The sequence below is a fragment of the Choloepus didactylus genome, chromosome 6, assembly GCF_015220235.1.
Source record: "Choloepus didactylus isolate mChoDid1 chromosome 6, mChoDid1.pri, whole genome shotgun sequence".
Taxonomy (NCBI): domain Eukaryota; kingdom Metazoa; phylum Chordata; class Mammalia; order Pilosa; family Megalonychidae; genus Choloepus; species Choloepus didactylus.
In genome coordinates, this window is record NC_051312.1 from 104,794,210 (window position 1) to 104,813,589 (window position 19,380).

A 19,380-nucleotide genomic window follows, 5' to 3' on the forward strand; every position below is an offset into this window, starting at 1 on the left:
AAATAATGAGGCCAATTGGATATCCAAAAATATGGGAATGTATATGCTAAACGTGTTTTAATTTATTCAATGGAATATTAAACATAAACATGTTTATTGTAAGTTTGTGATAATAAGGGTAAATCTAATGTAATATTTAAATTTACATTTTAAAAAGAGGATACAAAACTGTTTATTCTGAATAATTACATTATTACATAAAAAACAAACTTGCATTTAGGAAATACATCAAAATGTTAGTGATTATGTGCTGAGGCATGCATAACTGTTTTGGGCTTCTTTCCCTATTTTCTATAATAAATATTAAAGACTATAGTTATAAGAAAAAATATTTTCTTAAGAAAAGAATGTGGGAAAAACCTTGAAAGTAAAATTTAGGGAGCAATGATATCTCCAAATATCAAGAATATTAGTGGTGATATCCCCTTTTTCTCTACTTTCATACATTTTCCATTTTGTTCCTACAAAAATATGTACTACCTTCACACTGGAAAGTACATGATAAATTTTTAACATTATCTTTGAAATATTTCCACGTATTAGTGTGGGACCTTACAGAAGAAAGACATTAAGCTGCTGACCCCTTTTCTTCTAGCTTTTTTGATAAATGAGAAGGTAATTAATGTAAAGCACAGGATAGGATAGGATAAGATAGGATAGGATAAGATAGGATAGGATAGGATAGGATAGGATAGGATAGGATAGGATAGGACAGGACGGGATAGGATAGGACCGGAGCAGGGGAGGAGCAGGAATGAGGGCAAAATATAGTGAGTGACATTAATGCCATAGAGAAAATAAAGGGAGATTACAGGTAATAAGGAAGAACTATTGTGATAGAGGGAGAACATAAGAAAAACAAGTCACTGACTCTTTAACACTGCTGCAACTCAAGTAAGGCAAAACATTTAATATCATCCAACCCGTGGCCCCCTTCTGATAGGTGCCATATCATATTTATTATGGCTTGGCTATCTTATGCGCTGAAATGAAATTTACCAAATACTGTATGAAAACTATTTCAACACTAATTAAAATACTGAAGAAGAAAATCCTAGCATGCTGCCATTTGCCAAAAACAAAACAAAACAAAAAAACAGAAAACTCCAAGCAACAACAAAAAACACATCCACTCACAAACTTCATAACCTGGATTAATTCTTTAGGTTGGTGTGAACTGTCTACTATACTTTGGAGTTCAGAAAGTTAGGGTGAGTTGGAGCTATGACACTTCTTTATCTTTTCACCTATCTTTTTCATAATCCATTCCACTCTATCTATCTATCCTTTTAATGTTCTTTTATTCCATTTCCTAGGTATTCCCAAGTTTGATATTTGTTACTATTGTTACTTTTACTGTAACTGTTTATATGGCCATTTTTTGTTTAAATGGTTAACATTATGGGCAATGCATAAAAAATAAACCATATAAATATAAAAATTAAATCACACTTAAAATACCCACTACATTCATCCCTCAGTTACCCAATATCCTTTAGTGTCCTCAATGAAAACCAGTTATTACAACCAAATATCTGAATATTTTTTCAGACTTGAGCCATGCATGATGTCATCCCCACGTTCATCATGCTCTGACTTTCCAACTGCTGCAATAAGTAAACAGAAGTCCTATGTTTTGTTACAATGTGAAAAAATTAGGTGTGCTCCATTTTAAGAAAATCTGGCAAGCAAAGTCTTTATATTATAAAAACAACAAATACCATTTAATATTTATGTTATAACAGTATCCTTTATATTCACCATGATGCCATTTGAAATAGCAGGAAATCTGAGGTAATCTAAGCATACATCTCTGGGAGAGCAGATAAGTAAAATGTGGTAGATGCAATATATGGAATACAATGAACTAATTAGAAATAGAATAAGCCCTTTGGCTCAATGGCATTTTTGTGAATTAAAAGAAACATACACATAAAACATCAATAAAAGGATATACATCAATCACATTAGAAAGGTTACTACTGTAGAGAGGAAGATGGGAGTGTTAAGTGGATGAATTAATAAATGAATGAATGATGAAGAAAGCTAAAAGGGGACCTGGCACAGATTCATGAAAATAGTGTGCTATGAACTGATATATTACTTAAATATCCTGTACCTGACATCCAAAAAATAAAGGTTTTTTTTTTTAATCCTTTGTTTTTTAGAGAAAGGATTTACTGATAATGTACTAGAAAATGAGTTCTCATCATGCATGTATCAGACTATGGGTTGCTTGACAGAAGGCTTGATAAAGGCCAAGAAATTTGGAACTAATTTTGGAAACCACCACAAAGTGAAAATCAAAGAACTGTAAGCATACATTTTTTCTAAATTATAATTAAAAAAAAAAAAATGCTGCCATTTGCAAAGCATCTTTTAAAAACCATTCAGAATTTACACATTTCACAAAATTAGGCATTAACTTCTCTCAGTTATTGGAAAATTTTAGTTATCAGAACATTCTTAACTCCATGCACGTTTCCTCAAATAAATGACTAGTGTTGTCACGAATTGGTCTACTATAATTTGCTATTAGAAAGGAGGGAATTAACACTTTTTTGAGGGCCTCACGCTCATTTCTTCTTTCTCATCTTACTTAGCCCCTCCCAAAAAATGCCATTTTTATAAATCAAATTATTTGAATATTGGCATTTTGATGTTGCTAATTCTAATAATATAATTCCCAATTTAAAACTGAGGACACTGAAGCTCTTAAGGTTTCAATAAACACCTAAAGATCCATTCAACAAGAGGTAAATTCAAGATTTCAACTTAGGTTCAAAATCCATGTTCTCACTACATCATACTTCTCTCACTGATATGCTGGATTTTTCACAGTTACCACATTTGAAATTTGAGTTAATAGTCTTTTCATGCTTAGCAAAAGGCAGTAGAAGCCACTTAGTTTAAATAAGAATTAGAATGAATATCATAGTTAAGACTCTGACCAATTAATTAAATTCCATATATCTAAAATCTGCTGGCTGAACAAAATGTGTTTTCTTCTTTAAGCACGACACACTCAAAGTGTTATGACCAGTTTTCCTTGGGCAAACCAAAATTAAGGTAACCTTGTAGATCGATCATGAGCTGGCAAATTTAAACTCTTGGAATATTTTCATTTGATTCATTCTTTCACTCACTTATATTTGAAAATATGTACAAGATTAAAAGAGATGAAGAGTTCAGTGACGGGTTCTACATAGTCCAAGTCAAACCTAATCCCCCACAGAAAAATTACGAGGGAGGTAACAAATGGAACACAGGCAGACATCAACAACTGCTACTTCTCTAGTGAGGGAAGATCATTGATATTGAAGTGCTACATTCTTATGGTTTGATACATTTTTTGTTCCCAGCAGGAGTCCAATAATACAGACCACTGATGATATTTGTTTGGTTTTCCCTTTAGATATTCAGAGCTATGGGGAAAAAAAAGAAAAAGAAAAATTGTACTTTTCACCTTTTATTGGCCAAACTCACTACACTTCACAAATGTGCTTTGGAGCTCCTGCTTTTCAAACTAGGGAGTTAACAAAGTTCAAAGGCCCACAGTAACTTATCAAAAGTAACTTGGCCAAGGAAAATTATTAAGAGGTAAAAGCGTTCTCTTTTATCCTAATTCATCAGTATTTTCAGTAGTTGGTTCTCATTTTCTTGTTCCACAATTCTCACTCCTCAAAGCACCTTCATCCACCTTGAAAAATCAAAATAGAAGATTGATGATTTTTCCAAAATGTTTTAGAGTGAAGAAAAGGGACAACAGGAAGTTTTACTCAAAATAAGATGCTAATAGAAAGACACAAAAGGGAGAGCATATTGGGGAGAAAGGGAGCTAACAAAGAGAAACAAAAGTATAGTTTGGGGAAAAAAGAAAATTGTTTTGATCACTGCCTCTCTAAGATTAGTTAAACAAGAATACCTGTTATTTGCAATCAGCTGTTTGATAATTCTACCATAGGCAGAAGGAATATAGCCAAAAAGGCATTCACCATATATCATTTCTTTAATTTATCTTAGTGTTAAAGGCCTACATTTTATCGCAAGTATATAACACTTTGGGTACATCACTGATCTCTTTTTTCACTTGGACTATATCAGATCTTTGATATTTTTGATATATGTCTGGAGATCTTTGATAATTGCCAAATCCATGAAAACCATTAAAGTAAGCAATTTTTCCAATATAGAATATGTGTTTGATTAGTTCATCCATAGATGGGAGCCACTGTCAAATTCAACTTCCCAATTTCTAAAAGTCTACACAAATTCTATTGATGGATCAAGTTCATGTTCTCCTTAATCTATTCACTTTTTCTTTAGTCTCATTGTCAGGATTTAAAAGAAATTACTTTTCACAAAACATTAACATTTCATCACACTACTTGAGTTTTATCACATGAAATTGTGCTAGGACGGATACTAGGAAATGAGCTAGGCTCACTCCCCATTTTGGTAAATTTCTCTTATACACTAGTCTCACTCTTAGTTCATGCCTCAGCAAAATTATTAATTACAACAGACCTTCAAGATCCCACGTCAATAGTCAAAATTGTAAATGTAAAGTGTATTGGATGTTAGGAGTCATCTACCATTTTTTCTGTCATGAAGACAAAACCTTCTCTCATTCCTTTCTCCAAACTTGCTTAATGATTCACTCCAAGGGGAGCTTTTTCATGGCACCATTGCTGGAGTCTTAAAAACTGGGAGGAATGATAGGAGACAGAAATTGTTTCAATAACAATCATCTTTCATGTGTGTGGTGTTTTCAGTTCTTCAAAACACATCTTTTTTATATTGCCATCTAATTCTCAGCACAGCACTCTGAGATAGGTAGGATCATTTCAGCTAAGATATAGGTCAAGTAAATTGTTGTATAAGTCTGTGAAGTATGAGTGCAGAGAAAAGAAAAGAGGAAAACATAATTTTTATGTGCCTTAATTCATGAGCAAGTTACAATTTCTGTGACTTAGCTTCTTCTTATGTAATAGAACCTACCCTACAGAGTAGTAAGGAGGCTGGCAGAAGATATAAAGAACTTAGCACAATGTCTGGCCCATTCAATGAATGTTGGCCCAAGCTATTATTATTATTAAGTCTTTTAACTTGCTTTGAGGTCCACAATAATCTTGTGAAATAGGCATTTTTATCTATTGAGGACTCCCAAGTTTCAGTGAAGATTAACAAATGTTTTTTTTGAATGAAATGGATTGCACCTTAAACTGAAATTCCACCTAGCAATCATAACCCCAACTTGCCACAAGCTTTGTGCCAATTATGAAAAGCAGCACACAGCCTTCCTTGCTCCAGAGTGATTAGGGAGGCAGCCAGAGGTCAACCAAAGGACTGAAATGAAAATGTTCCAGCTGAACAGTAAACACGCAACCTCAATATCAAACATCTATTTATTAGGCACCCTTTTGAACACTGGGTGTCCACCAATGGAACAAAGGATAAATCTTTCTGTTCTAGATATCTGCTACATTCTCACACATACCTTCCATCTTTAAACTTCTCTGAATTTCATTTAATACTTATATTTATAAATATAAAAATTAAAATTTACTATTTAATACTATTATAGGATTAGTACTATTAATAAATAATATTAATTAGTATCAATAGTAATAGTTACCATTTACTGAGTGCCTATGTGCCAAGTGCTAAGCATTTCGCCCACATTTTCTCATGTAATCCTCATAACCAACTGAAGAGGAAGGTTTAAGCCCTATTTTATAGACGACTTAAACTTAGGCTCAGAGAAGTAATTTACCAAAGTCATAAAGAGAAAGAAATGCCTGAACCAGACCTCAAACTCATACCCATATAGCTCTAAAGACTATGATCTTTGCAGTCAGAATTATGATTGTTTGATTTACCTCCCCAGAATTACCTAGACATTGCTAAAATCAACTTTATGGTAAATGCAATGCTCAGCATTAAGGACTTGAGGAAATACTGACCACAAGTTAGAAGACCTAGCATCCACCCTTAGTATTGCACTGCGTCCATAAAGAAGTCATTTAACTAAGCTGAATTCATCTATAAAATTAAGTAAATAGACTAGGAGAATCCCTAGGGTTCCCGTAGCATTCCTCAGTTCTAAAGGTTCCTTCTCCCTAGAGGGCATACATGGCTACTACTATTATCACTACTACTGGTCTCAGAAGCATGCAAGGCACAACAGCCCCTCAAAACTCACAGTGTTACTAAACAGTCAAAATGAGATATTGATTCAGCTTCCCAGGGGATGCTAATTTATCTGATTTGCTTCGCATTGCAGGGAGTAAGGGAGTGAGCAAAAGCAAGGTTCAAAGTAGTTGTTGCGGCACTAAGATGAAAGTTCTACAAACAGCTGAACAGGAACTTCACAACACCTTCCTAAATGGGACAGGGTAAGGTTTTGTGCAATGTCATTCTGGAATGCTGGTGTCTAGCTAGGTTTTTACAATTGAGGATAAAACTATATAAACCCAAGATTAGTTGCTCAAAACTCGGGCTTATCTTCCAGGGGAAGACTGAAGAAGTTGTTAGGTATCAGTCAGGATGGGATGCACAAGTCTGCCTCAGGTTTAAGAATAACCCAGAGACTATTTTCTTACCTTTACTTCTGATCAAGTACTTCTTAACAGATACAAAAACACATTAACAAACACACAAAACACAAGTATAACCAGAGCCTAGCAAGAGCCGTTTTGAGAGGATGCATAAGAAACCTTGGGGAAGAGCAGAGAATTCCAAGTTGTAAACCTATTTGTGCCAAAAACTCACCCCACAGAGTGGAGTGATTTAGTGTCAAACAGATGCAGACTCAAATTGGACCTAAAGAAAGTTACCTACTTACTCAGAATCTCAGTTTCTCAATTCTGTAAAAAGGGATCTTATAATACTTATCTTCTAGGATGATTAAAAGGATTAAATGAGATTATAAAGGTAAAGAGCCTAGAACTGTCTGGCACATAATATGTGATCAATAAATGATGAGTTGTTGGGGCGTATCATATGAAATTGCTGATACTCAATTGTTTTTATTAAAAAACGGCATTTCCATGTGGCTCAATGTCATATTAACGTTATACAGAGACCGAAAAGCATAAGGACTAAGTATACAAGTACTGGACCCAAGCTCTGTGAGTTAGAGACCTGCCTCTGTCACTCACTAGCAAGTTACAGATCCTCTCTAACTCAGTTTCTTAGCTGAAACATGAAAAAATAAAAATACCTACTCCATGGGGTGGATGGGAGGATTAAATAAATTAATTGATGCAGCCCTTAGAAGAATGCCAAGTACTTAGTCCTCAATGAATGTAATCTTCTACTGACATTAGTAGTATTAATAATAAAATTAAAAAAGTAGATTTGAAAATCTCTGACACTCATCGCAAACTTCTAATCCTGTACTGTTTTGGATGGTGTTGTTAAGAGACTTACACTGTATAGTGGGCACTTAGCTGTATATAAAGAAGACATTAAACATTAAGCTCTGGAATTCTGATAAACATTATGGAATCAGAAATAATTAAAATAAAAATAAGTCTCATGATTCCCTAACGATTTATCTGAGACAAATTTAAAACAACAAAAATAATTAAAATATATCTTACCACGAGAGTAAATCAGTAATTTCCTTACTTCTTAAATTGTCAGGCATTTCTAAATATCATTTCACATAAAATGAAGAGCTAGTCATCCATACAGGGTGGAGCTGCATGTGTCTTTGTACGTGTACATGCAGCTGTCCATTATAGCAGGCTGACTACCACTGGGTGGGTTGTTAGGCCTTAAAAGTGACTGATGATTGTACACTTTGTATGACTGTATGGTATGTGAATATATCTCAATAAAATTGAATTATTAAAAAAAAAAGTGACTGAGTTACTAACTCAGTGTGTGTTAGGGAGCAATTCACTTCAACCTCATGTTTCCACCATGGAAAAAAATCAAAGTAAAAATCTCTAAGCCCCCGTCCAACTCTAAAATTCCATCATTCTCTATTGTACACAGATGAAGAATAAAATTGATTTCATCAAAGTAATTCACCTGTCAATAGACAGAAAGAAAACTCTTTTCAAAAAACAGAATATTAAGAATAAAAACAAAACAAAAAAAAATCACTAAAAATATTTCCTGAATTGAAACCATGATGCATGCCTGGGAAATTCTAGCTAGCCACCTTGATATTTCATGCAATAAAGGAAGATAGTTAATGATCAAGCCTCTTTTGAAAGTGATGAGCTGCATATATTCCCTCTCAGCAGAATTGAAGGTGCCCAGGCTTAAATACCGATTTAAAATCTTAGGTCCAGAGACTCCAATCTCTGGCCTTAAGAAATTCACATGATATCAGATTTCTCTCTTTGTAAAACGTTAATTACTATAAAACTCCTTGGGACTCTTGAGAGGGTAAGTTAGTTAATGTTTCTAAATCACTTAAAGGATAACGACTGACCAAAGAAAGATCATCACAAGAGAGTTAGGAAGAATCTCAATGCTCACAACTTATTTTCAATTAACATAAGTATCACAATAAGAGTAAAAATAAGATCTGTGTGACCATGCAGCAAGTCTAAAATAACATTCGCAAGAAAAAGCAAAAAAAAATTTAATTCTCATCATGGCACCATGAGTATAACTAGGTTGAAGATGAATATTCCAAACACAAATGTTAGTTGTTTTTTTTGGGGGGCGGGGGTGCGGATATAAAACAAGACACACTGAATCCGGTACCATTAAATACATTCTCTTCTCAAATGAAAATGCTCATACTAATTAAATGATATCCTTTCATTATTATAATTATAAAAATACAACTCTAAAAATAATGAACATGAATGTGAGGGCTTCTATGAACAGTACTTTGAATTCAATTGCCCCAACATTTTAAAAAATTTAGGAAACTAAATTTCTCAAGGTTGATCACAATACATTAGGGCTTTCTATTAAATACAAGCAACTATATTATTCATTCCTTGAAAAGGAATAAATCAAAATGACTTTCATCATAAGAAATCAATGGAGTTCTTTATTTAAAGGGTTGCTAAGGGAGAATAGCGGTAGGTTGTTGTTTGTTTTGTTTGTTTGGGTGCTTGTTTTGGCTTTCCTCAAAAGACCTTTTTCCCCCTCTCAGCTAATTTGAGGATTCTAAAACTCACAGCATGTCATAATTAAACATCTCCTAGGAAGTGCAGAGTCTGATTAGCACATTAACTCAAGCATAAACCAGCCGTGACCATGTTGCCTCTAGGTCCGGATCAGACCAGCCTGGGAAAGAAAAATCATGATGAAAACTCCTTCTAAAACATAGTACTCCCAACATTATTGTATCCTTTAACATTTAAGATCTTATTTTCCCTGTCAGTTCTTATGTAATTTTTTAATCTTTAACGTTGGTTTGAGAAAACTTTTTAGCCTATCTAGAAATAAAAGTGCATACTCCAGTTCTGAAAATTAAATATTTTTACCTGCATTTCAAAGGCTCCCACTACCAGTAAACTTGGAAGGTGAGGCAGGAGCCAGAGAGCTTTTTTAGTTACATGTCAATAACTAAAGCCTACAAACTTCTGATCCAATATCAACTCCTGTTTCAGGGAAGAGGAGCAATGGGACTACTCACATGCTGATGTCTTTTTTATTGGGCTGGTTGTTTGGTTGTTTGTTTTAAAGCTTAAGGATAAGTGCAGATGGCCATGAAGGTAGGACTATCTCCCCTACAGTCTATACCTGTCCAGTATGGTAGCCACTTACCGCAAATGGCTATTAAGCACATGTGTGGAATGGCTCAAAGCCATTAAGGAACAGACATTTTAAGTTTATTAATTTTTATTAATTTAAATTAAATTTAAATGCTGATATGGTAGGTCTGTATAGGTTAGAATGAAATAGCAGCACATCCCAAAGTAATTTAGGCAGAGAATAAAAATATATATTCGGGGCTCCCCTGAAGAGCTGGGGGAGGATGCGGAGGTGTGAACTTCCTCACCTGGATTGTTGCTGATGTTCTCACAAACATTGGGGACTGACGGCTTGACATGCTGAGCCCTCTGTTTGGGGGCTTGCCCCTGTGAAGCATGTTACTGCAAAGGAGAGACTAAACCTGCTTATAACTGTGCCTAAGAGTCTCTCCCTGAGTGCCTCTTTGTTGCTCAGATGCGGCCCTCTCTCTCTAACTAAGCCACCTTGGCAGGTGATCTCACTGCCCTACCCCTACGTGGGATCTGACTCCCAAGGGTGTAAATCTCCCTGGCAATGCAGGATACAACTCCCAGAGATGAATCTGGACCCGACATTGTGGGATTGAGAACATTTTCTTGACCAAAAGGGGGATGCAAAATGAAATGAAATAAAGCTTCAGTGGCTGAGAGATTACAAATGGAGTCGAGAGGTCACTCTGGTGGACATTCTTATGCATTATGTAGATAACACTTTTTAGGTTTCAATGTGTTGGAATAGCTAGAAGTAAATACCTGAAACTATCAAACTCCAACCCAGCAGCCTTGACAATGTAGATTACAAGGGGTGACTGTGATTGTGAAAACCTTGTGGATCGCACTCCCTTTATTAAGTGTATGGATGGATGAGTAGAAAAATGGGGACAAAAACTAAGTGAAAAATAGGGTGGGATGGGGGGGATGATTTGGGTGTTCTTTTTTACTTGTATTTTTTATTCTAATCCTATTTCTTTCTGGTGGAAGGAAAATGTTCAAAAATAGATTAGGATGATGTATGCACAACTATATGATGGTACTGTGAACAGCTGATTGTGCACCATGGATGACTGTATGGTATGTGAATATATCTCCATAAAACTGAATTTAAAAGCTGATACTCATTTGTGTCATTGGAAAACTTAAATATGCTTGGAACAACTTTTGTATATGAGTCTAGGTTTTCACCTATAAATCTTATGAACTCTAAAAACAAATCAAGTATTTCCGATAATTTAGTAACTGAATTGTGATCAGTATGAGTATAACATACACATACTATCTCCAATAATTAATAGGCAAATAATGTAAAATACCTTATTAATAATTTTTAACATTGACAACATATTGAAATAATACTTTTGACATATTTGGTTCAATAAAATATATTATTAAAATTAACATCACCTGTTTCTTTTTTCGTGTTTAATGTGGCTACTGGAAAACCTTAAATTGTATATATGACATGCATTATATTTCTATTGGGCAGTACTAATAAAGAGTAACACCAAAAAGAGGTATAAATACGTGCAACAGGCCATCAAATTCATTTCCAGAAATACCACCCTGATTTGTATGAGTCTAACTTCACCTTAAGGAGGTTTATAATATTGGAACGCTTATGTCCTTTTCAGAATTTCTGCATTTCTATCTTGGTGGAACCATGTTCTTGCAAATATTTGATAGGCTCTAAGATGCACTCCTCTATGGCATTAAGTTATTAATATGTAGTTATTAAATATTTAAAACATGGAAACCAGCATTATCTATTTTAAAATTAATTCTAGCTCATTGTTACATTGTATTTCTTCGCCATTTGCAAAACGTCTGCAAATTCTTATACTATAGAAACAATATCGTTATCATCAAAAGGTTAGAAAAGTTAGGCCTAGGACAAACAAACTTAAACCCTTCTTCATAAAGCAAATACTAAAACTATAGAGTTCCTTTTCCACTAATATGTAACATGAGCTGAAAATGTCTATCCCAAAGTGGTTTAGATAAATGAATGACTAGAAAATAAATAATGAATGATTCTGGGAAGTTTGAAAGTCATGTTTCATCTTCCTGCATGATGCCAAAAAGAAAGACCATTCCTTTCCACAATGAGTCTTGATAAAACATTGAATTCTGACTGGATAGCTGAAGGGGGGCCCCTTATGACCACTCCTACGTTTCCATGAAAACTGACTTATAATATCCTACCACTTCTTCAATTTGTTTCTTGACCTCTTTGTTCCTAGCTTTTCTTCATTCATCTGATCAATATTTATTCAGCCTCTACTATGTGCCAGGTGTTCTATAGGCCTCAATGTCAAACCTCACCAGTCTTTCATATTATTCATATAAAAGCACTAAAGAGGGATGGAGGCAGAAGTAGAATATATTTAAAAATTTGTAAATAAATTAGTTGGAATATAGGTTATACATATAAAATGTTCAGCACACTGACCAGTCACCAAAATAAATTTGGAGTTCATATGTACAGCAACCAGGTTCATAAAAACTAACTTGGTTTCCAACATAATTAATTCTTAAATAAATCATTACTTTAACTTTTATCACGGAGCTCAAACTCAAAGTTCAGTCACCGCTTTCTAAGCATCTATTCTTAGATTTATAGTTACACACATACCTCCTGAACAAGAGCAAAATGTACTATCATTGTAGATCTATCATCATAACTCACAAGAGTTTTTTCAATCTCCCACTGAAAAATCTCATGTTTTTTAACTCACACCTCAGGGGGAATTTCTATGAAACAAAATAAAAATAAGTCAGAAAACCTCGTATGTTTATTAGAGAAAGTTTTTTTAACTCATTTATTGAATTATAATTATTCACTTGTTGGGTTTTCCATTAGCAACTCAAGGGCAGAGACAATGTCTCTAGGTGATCATTTTACAAGCACAGTCGTTTGTTAGAGTTTCCTGTTGGTTGGATGGAAGGATGCATGGCTAAATGAAAGCAATGAGTGTTCAGATTTAAGAATTATCAATAAGATGAGTTTAGTCTCTGATACTATTTTTCTCAACCTATTAGCTAAAATCATAGGTGTTAAACTTTGAAGGTATCAATTGTGTGACAGTAGATACATTATGAAAAGTAGTGCTTTGTTGTGTACGGTAAAATATCTATTAATTCAGCTGCTATTTATTGCTTAATATGTGCCAAGCACTATACTAGGTGCTGAGGTTTCAAGAAGAACAAGTTCTGTATATGAAAGGGAAGGCTGGTTCTGCTGAATTCATCTGAATTGCATATTCATAATTTTAAATAGTCATTAAACCATGGAAAACAAAGCAATGCTATTTAGAATGCAATTTCTTCCCACATAAGGAGGTATGGCAAAATCTCCTTTCAGGTGCTTTAACATTTTTCAATACGTTTTATACTTTTCCTTTAGAAAATGACATCTCTCTGTACAAAGTAAGATGTCCTCAGCAAGGCTTTCTTTGGTCAAGGAGTCAACTAGGAAGATATAGAAAGAAAGAATGAGATCAGAAACATCAGGGGAAAAAGAAAAGGAAAATATCAACTAGAAACAAATCATGGCAAAGGTTTGCACAATATCATTCTCATATTAGACCAGAACACTGGAACTAAAATCAATCACTAACCTAGGGAAAAGCAGCTGAGAAATGTCCAGAAATGAATAACCCTCTTTAGATAATTACTTTGTGAGAACTGGCAGTAAAAGAAAACAGTGCAGAAATTCTATGAATAAGTAGATGGGCTGTCTGAAAGTCTTGATAAGAGAAAACAAAAAGCCTGTCATAGGATAGTCCTCCTGGTAAAGAAAATCCTTCAGGTCATTTTGCAGCTGGCAAGAAGTAGCAATTTTTCCCAGGTACCACTAGCCTGGTGCCTCAAGTTCATTGGTTTTCACTGAGCAGATATTACTTTTTGTTCTTAAAAGAGTCATTCTTTTTCACTTGGACAAATGTAAATGATAAATCAAGAAAACTTGTTTTGACCACTTTCGAGAACAAGTGTGTCTTAGTGAATGGAAAAACTGACCAAGACTTGTAATAATGTCTGCCCACATTTAACTCATTCTATCTGGTCACCTGAAGGCCCACTTACCCCCAACATCTGGTGGAGGTAGTGATATTCTGGCCCTTGGTTATACAGCCGGAAGGCATTCCAGAAAAGCAGGACATTCAGGGAGAGCCAGATGAGCTAAAACAACCAGACAAAGGGAAAGAGAACAAAAATTAAAAACAAACATTACCTGATGACTGGAAACCAAAATTACACTCCCTGGACACAATATTTTCAAGGGAACCCCAGACAATCAGTAATTGCCGAAAGCATTTGAAGTAACCAGCAAGCTGAAAGCCACACAGAGGGGAAGGGGGGAAAATATGTGACCTCCTCCAGTCTCTTCACCTGCTAATAAGCATTTGGGTTGCAAATAGGTCTCTTAAATGATCTGCAGAATTCCACTGCAGACATTAGTGACTAAGAAATTATGTTGTTAAAATAATACATCAAACAAAAGTAATCTGGGAAAACAGCAAAGGAAAAGAAATGTCTAAAGGGTTAAAAAAAAAAAAAGCCGTGTTCCTTAAAGTGACCATCTTCCCCCTTCCTCCACATCTGTTCTCCCAACAGCATGTAGGAAATGTAGGAAAGTTCACATGCATTTGAAGGAAAAGAGGATAGTTATCTAGCGATATTAATAGCAGAAAGTTTTGTTAGCTAAGGATGTTCGAATTAGAAGCAAAATTTCCACTTCCAGCTTCCTACCCGCGCACGCTCAGAGAATGAATCAAAATCGCTTCTCGAAAGACAAAATGCAAGGAGAGCCTAGCCCTCCATCCTACCAGGCAGAGGTGTTTAACCCCTTCGTTGGCCAGCCAGCTCCTCCAGGACACAGCCATGCCGCCGGCCCCGCCGCGCTGCGCTCTTGGAGAAGCAGCGGGCGGTGGCCCCGGCAGCGGTTACAGTTGTGCGGCCTGCGGGGGGGGCGGGGGGGGCGAGGGGGACCGAGGGTCAAAGAGTGAGTGGAAGCCGGGGCTCGGCGCTGAGCCAGCCCGGGCGGGGTCTGCGCCCCGGAGTCGGGTCTTCCGGGCGCCGCAGCTCGAGCTGCAGCCCGCGGCCCCAACCCCGCGCTCTGACCGCGCGTTCTCCAGCCCAGCAGCCCAGACTGCAGGAGTCTGCACCGCCGCGCCGGCCCCTTTTGTCTGGGCGGGAGCCTGTTGTTGTAGCTGCTGCTGTTCAGGATGTCCCGGTCTGGGAATTGGAAGGCGTCCCCCTCAGTCTCTAGCTCAGCCGGCCAGCCCTGAAATGCTGACAAAGAAAGTGTTGAATGATACTCATAAAAAAGGGGGGAACCCTCGGCAGAGCCCTCTTACACAAACTCGCTCACCCACCTACCCATGCATGCACACCTAGTTCTTTTGGTTTGTTTTCCTCCAAAACGTTCAACTCATAGAGTAACCTTGGTAAGGAAATTTGAGCCGGAAATAGGTTTTTGTTTACTTTGAGCCCCCCTGTTCCCGCCCAACACCACCAACCCATCCTACCCCCAAATCAAAGGACCCTACTCACAACTCACAACCTAATAGCTAGTGCCTCACAGCCTAATGCTTCCCTGTACGCACACACCCCCCAACCCCCGCAGACCATCCCATATTGATGCTAAGCTTTTTTAAAAATGCTGAATGAAACGAGACCAGTGGGCTAATGGTTAAATTTGACACAATTTTCTGGGGCTTTGGGGAAGCTCTGATTCACATTATTTGGTATTTTGCTTTTTACTACCTAGCATTAGAGTCTGTCTAGTAATAGGAATCCTCTCAAACTTGTACTAGAGTGCCCGTGAAGGGCAAGAAGAGTGCAGAATTGACACAAACCACCTAATCCACACTGCAACATAATAGTGTTTTATGAGTTAAGTATATCAGGATTAGGGAATAGGAAATTTCATTTATATAGAAGAATATTGCCAAAAAGTAGGAAAATAAGATATAAATTAAAGATTTATAAATTATAAATTATAAAGACTTATTTAAACAAGAACTTTCTGCAAACAGCAGAAATTAACCATTAGTAACCTAATTTCATGGATTTCAAGCTGTTTTTTTTTAAATTGAAATATATTTTAAAACACTTGCCACGTATATGTCTAAAATTTCATAAAATCGTACTACCTTTAGTTATGCAATGAATGTATCCTAGTTAATTTCATGTCCCTCTAATGATTATAATCCCCAGTTTGAAAAATTTGAATAACTCCATATCAAGCCCCTGCTAGGTTTCATGCACTTTTCTTTGATGTATGTCTCTCATATTAGGTATGATCAATACTGAAAACTGCCTCAAATCTTTCTGGAATTAGGGAGCATATTAATTGTAAATAACACCCTGTTCTTACTGACCATGTAATACCTAAAGGAGCACAGAAAAGACCAGAAAAGAGCACAAAGAAAAACCCCTGGAGGAAGGTCAAATTCTGGGACACACTGATATCCTCAAATCACTCCCCTAAATAACTATCTGTGGTAAATTGAATTATGTACTCCCCAAAATACATGTTCTTGGTCTTAGTCTGTTTTCCTGTGTGTGTGAACCCATTGTGACTAGGACCTTTTGAAGATACTATTATTAAAGTTGTGCCTAAACTGAATGAAAGTAGGCATTGTTAATTCAGTATGGCTGAAGTCTTTATAAGCAAAGGAAATAGGACACAGAAAAACAAAAACAAACAAACAACAAAAAAAAAAAAAAACAGAAAAATGGGGTGGAGCTAGAAACAGGAAGTCAGTGGGAACCCAGAAGAGAAAGGAAAGGACATTGCCACATGAGGAGAATGCCAAGGAAGCCAAGGATTGCAAGCCAGCCAGAAAGCTACGGACCCCAGGAGGAAGCAAGCCTTCCAGCCTTCAAAACTGTGAGACAATAATTTCCCATTGTTTAAGCCAACACATTGTATAATATTTGTCTGAGCCCTGTGGTGACTAAGACACCATCATAGAGCTTTAATTTCAGGGAGAGGTGAAGGGAATTTGGCAAAGTCATTAGGTTCTTGTCATGAGTTGAAGTGAGTGAGACAATTGAAGAATAGTAGAATAAAAGAGAAAAATAAAAGAGATTTTGAAAGTTAAGCTACTTCCAGGAACAAACAAGACACAAATAGTGGATAGTCAAGCATAGTAGCCTCATAGTAGCCCTCAGTGTGAAAGTTAGTACCACCACTTTATAAATGAGGAAACTGAAGCCAAAAGAGATTAAGAAACTTGCCTGAAATAGCAAAAAAGAACATATTTACAGTTGAAACAACCCATAATGTAATTTTATGAAATCCTTTTGTAAAGTAATAGAATGCCATATGTACCATTTTGGATGTATTATGTCCCCCCAAAAGCCATTATCTTTGATGCAATCTTGTGGGGGCAGATATATTAGTGTTGATTAGATTGGGACCTTCTGGTTAGGTTGTTTCCATGGAGATGTGACCCACCTAACTGTAGATGATGACTCTGATTAGATAATTTCCATGGAGGTGTGGCCACACCCATTCAGTGTGGACCTTGATTGGTTCACTGGAGCCCTATAAAAGCTCAGACAGAAGGAGCTCACTGCTAGCTGCAGATGAGAGACAGTTTGAAGATGGCCATTGGAAGCAGACTTTTGTTCTGGAGAAGCTAAGAGAGGACAAATGCCCCAAGAGCAACAATTTGGAGAATACCATTTTGAAATGCAACCCGGGAGCAAGTGGATGCCAGCCACGTGCCTTCCCAGCTCACAGAGGTTTTCCAGATGCCAGTGGCCTTTCCCTGATGAAGGTACCCTTTGTTGATGCCTTACCTTGGACACTTTATGGCCTTAAGACTGTAACTGTGTAACCAAAAAAAACCTCTTTTATAAAAGCCAATCCATTTCTGGTGTTTTGCATTCCGGCAGCATTAGCAAACTGGAAAACCATGTAAATATTATTTTCATCATTATTATTTTGTAGTGGCCCTGTGAAAGGGGCCCAGAATCTAACTTTTTATGCTGCCTTACGAAGAAGTGGTACTGCAAGCAATCCCTAGAGGATAGAGATATTGCCAGATTATGCAGGAACCTTCATTAATAAGGTTATTTGCCATATGATGTTCTTTAGGCCGATTGTTTAGCACAAATATTCTTTCCTAACCTGGGGAAGGCTGTCCTTAAAAGTAGTAGGGAGAAGTCTGGTAGCTATATCAGTATTTTAAAAATCGTAATGAAAATTAGACTTTTGCCAGGAAAAGACTTCAGAAGAAAAACCTTTGCTCTTGGCTTAAATAATGGCAAGATAGTAGAGTAACACTGCACATCCAATGTTGACTATAAACTTTGATTTGTAGTTAGAAATGTTCTTGTCCTATTATGTAGTACTTAATAAACACAGAGCGTTTTTAGTTTTGTTTTTTTTTTTTTTTTTTTTTTTTTTTTTGGTACACAATGCCATTCAAAATATGATCAAAGTATGAAGTCCATGGGGGAAAAACTGATAAAATTTTGCTTTTTTACTATACACCTTTATGTCTCAGCTCAGAGACACACCTTTCCCATGAAGCTTTTTCTAACTCACTTCCTCCCTCCCTACTCACACAGACTCATGGTGGTGTGCACTCTTCAGTATGTTCATAATACTTGTGCACATGATCATTACTGCATTTTTCACACATGAATTTAATTATATATATGTGTGTGTCCATCTAATTTCACTAATAGACTGATCTTTTCAAGAGCAAGGATCCTATCTTAGTCATTTTTATTCTAGGACTTAGCACAAAGCTTGATACTTAGTAGGAGCTCAAAGAATGTTTATTAAATCAATTAAGTCTGTCATCTTTCTGTGCCTCTATCTCATAGTCTAGTTTCTCAAATGTTAACTCTCCAGCAATAAAATTGTCGAAAGAACTGCTACTGCAACTAGAAAGAGGAGAGCTTTATTAATAGTACAACAATTTGCTACTTGAACAACACCAAGTAAAAGCAAGTGTGCCGAAGCATTTAGGGGTGTTGAGAAGTTATGGCCCAAAAAAAAAAAGAAAAAAAGGGAAATGGCAATTGTCACGTGAGTTCTATTCTAGAGGTGCACTAGAACATCAAGGCAGAAGGAAACTTGTCCAAAACTGATTGGTCAAAGATGAGACCTCTTGTCCTGTTTCCTGTAAGTCTCCTCAAAGCTGAGCGTTCCTGAAATCCATTACTTCAATGAGAGTTTCCACCTTATGCGCCTTCTTTGCTGGGAGCCATTTTGTAACCCAGAGCCTGGAAGGTCAATTAGCGTTCCATTAACATAAAAAAAGTAGCTGATTAGACAGATAATTAACTACCAGGATGGTGAGAGTGGGACAAGGACCCCTTGAAATGGATCCCACACCCACACCAGAGATCATAAGATATGCATTTGAGACAAGTGGGCTCTTGGATTACTTTCCTGAGGCTGCTGTAACAAATTACCATAAATTCAGTGGCTTAAAATAACAGAAATTTATTCTCCCACATTTCTGGAAGACAGAAGTTCAAAATCAGTATCACTAGGCTAAAACCAAGGTGTGTCCCTCTGGAGCCTCTAGCAGATCATCCATTTCTTTGCCTCTTCCGTATCTGGTGACTATTGACATTCCTTGATTTATGGATGCATTACTCCATTTTCTGCTTCATTAATAGCACTGCTTTCTCTTCTTCT

At 36.4% G+C, this 19,380-nt stretch overlaps 1 protein-coding gene across 5 annotated transcripts in view; it reads right to left on the reverse strand.

Annotated features, from left to right (window-relative positions):
• The window catches only part of NOX4 (NADPH oxidase 4), a 168,902-nt gene extending 154,030 nt beyond the window's left edge, over positions 1 to 14,872 (reverse strand). The window contains exons 1-2 of one of the 5 annotated variants that reach the window (XR_005217526.1): positions 14,537 to 14,871; positions 13,794 to 13,889 (exon numbers count right to left, since the gene is read on the reverse strand). Coding sequence is in view for 2 of the 5 variants with exons in the window: in XM_037841026.1 (XP_037696954.1) it covers positions 13,794 to 13,889; positions 14,537 to 14,593 (153 nt within the window). In the remaining 3 variants the exon portion in view is untranslated. Of the gene's footprint in view, positions 1 to 13,793; positions 13,890 to 13,941; positions 13,960 to 14,536 lie in introns of those variants that run through there. The other 4 variants (XM_037841026.1, XM_037841029.1, XM_037841028.1 and 1 more) reach the window with 4 other exon arrangements.
• Between the last annotated feature and the right edge of the window lie 4,508 nt (positions 14,873 to 19,380).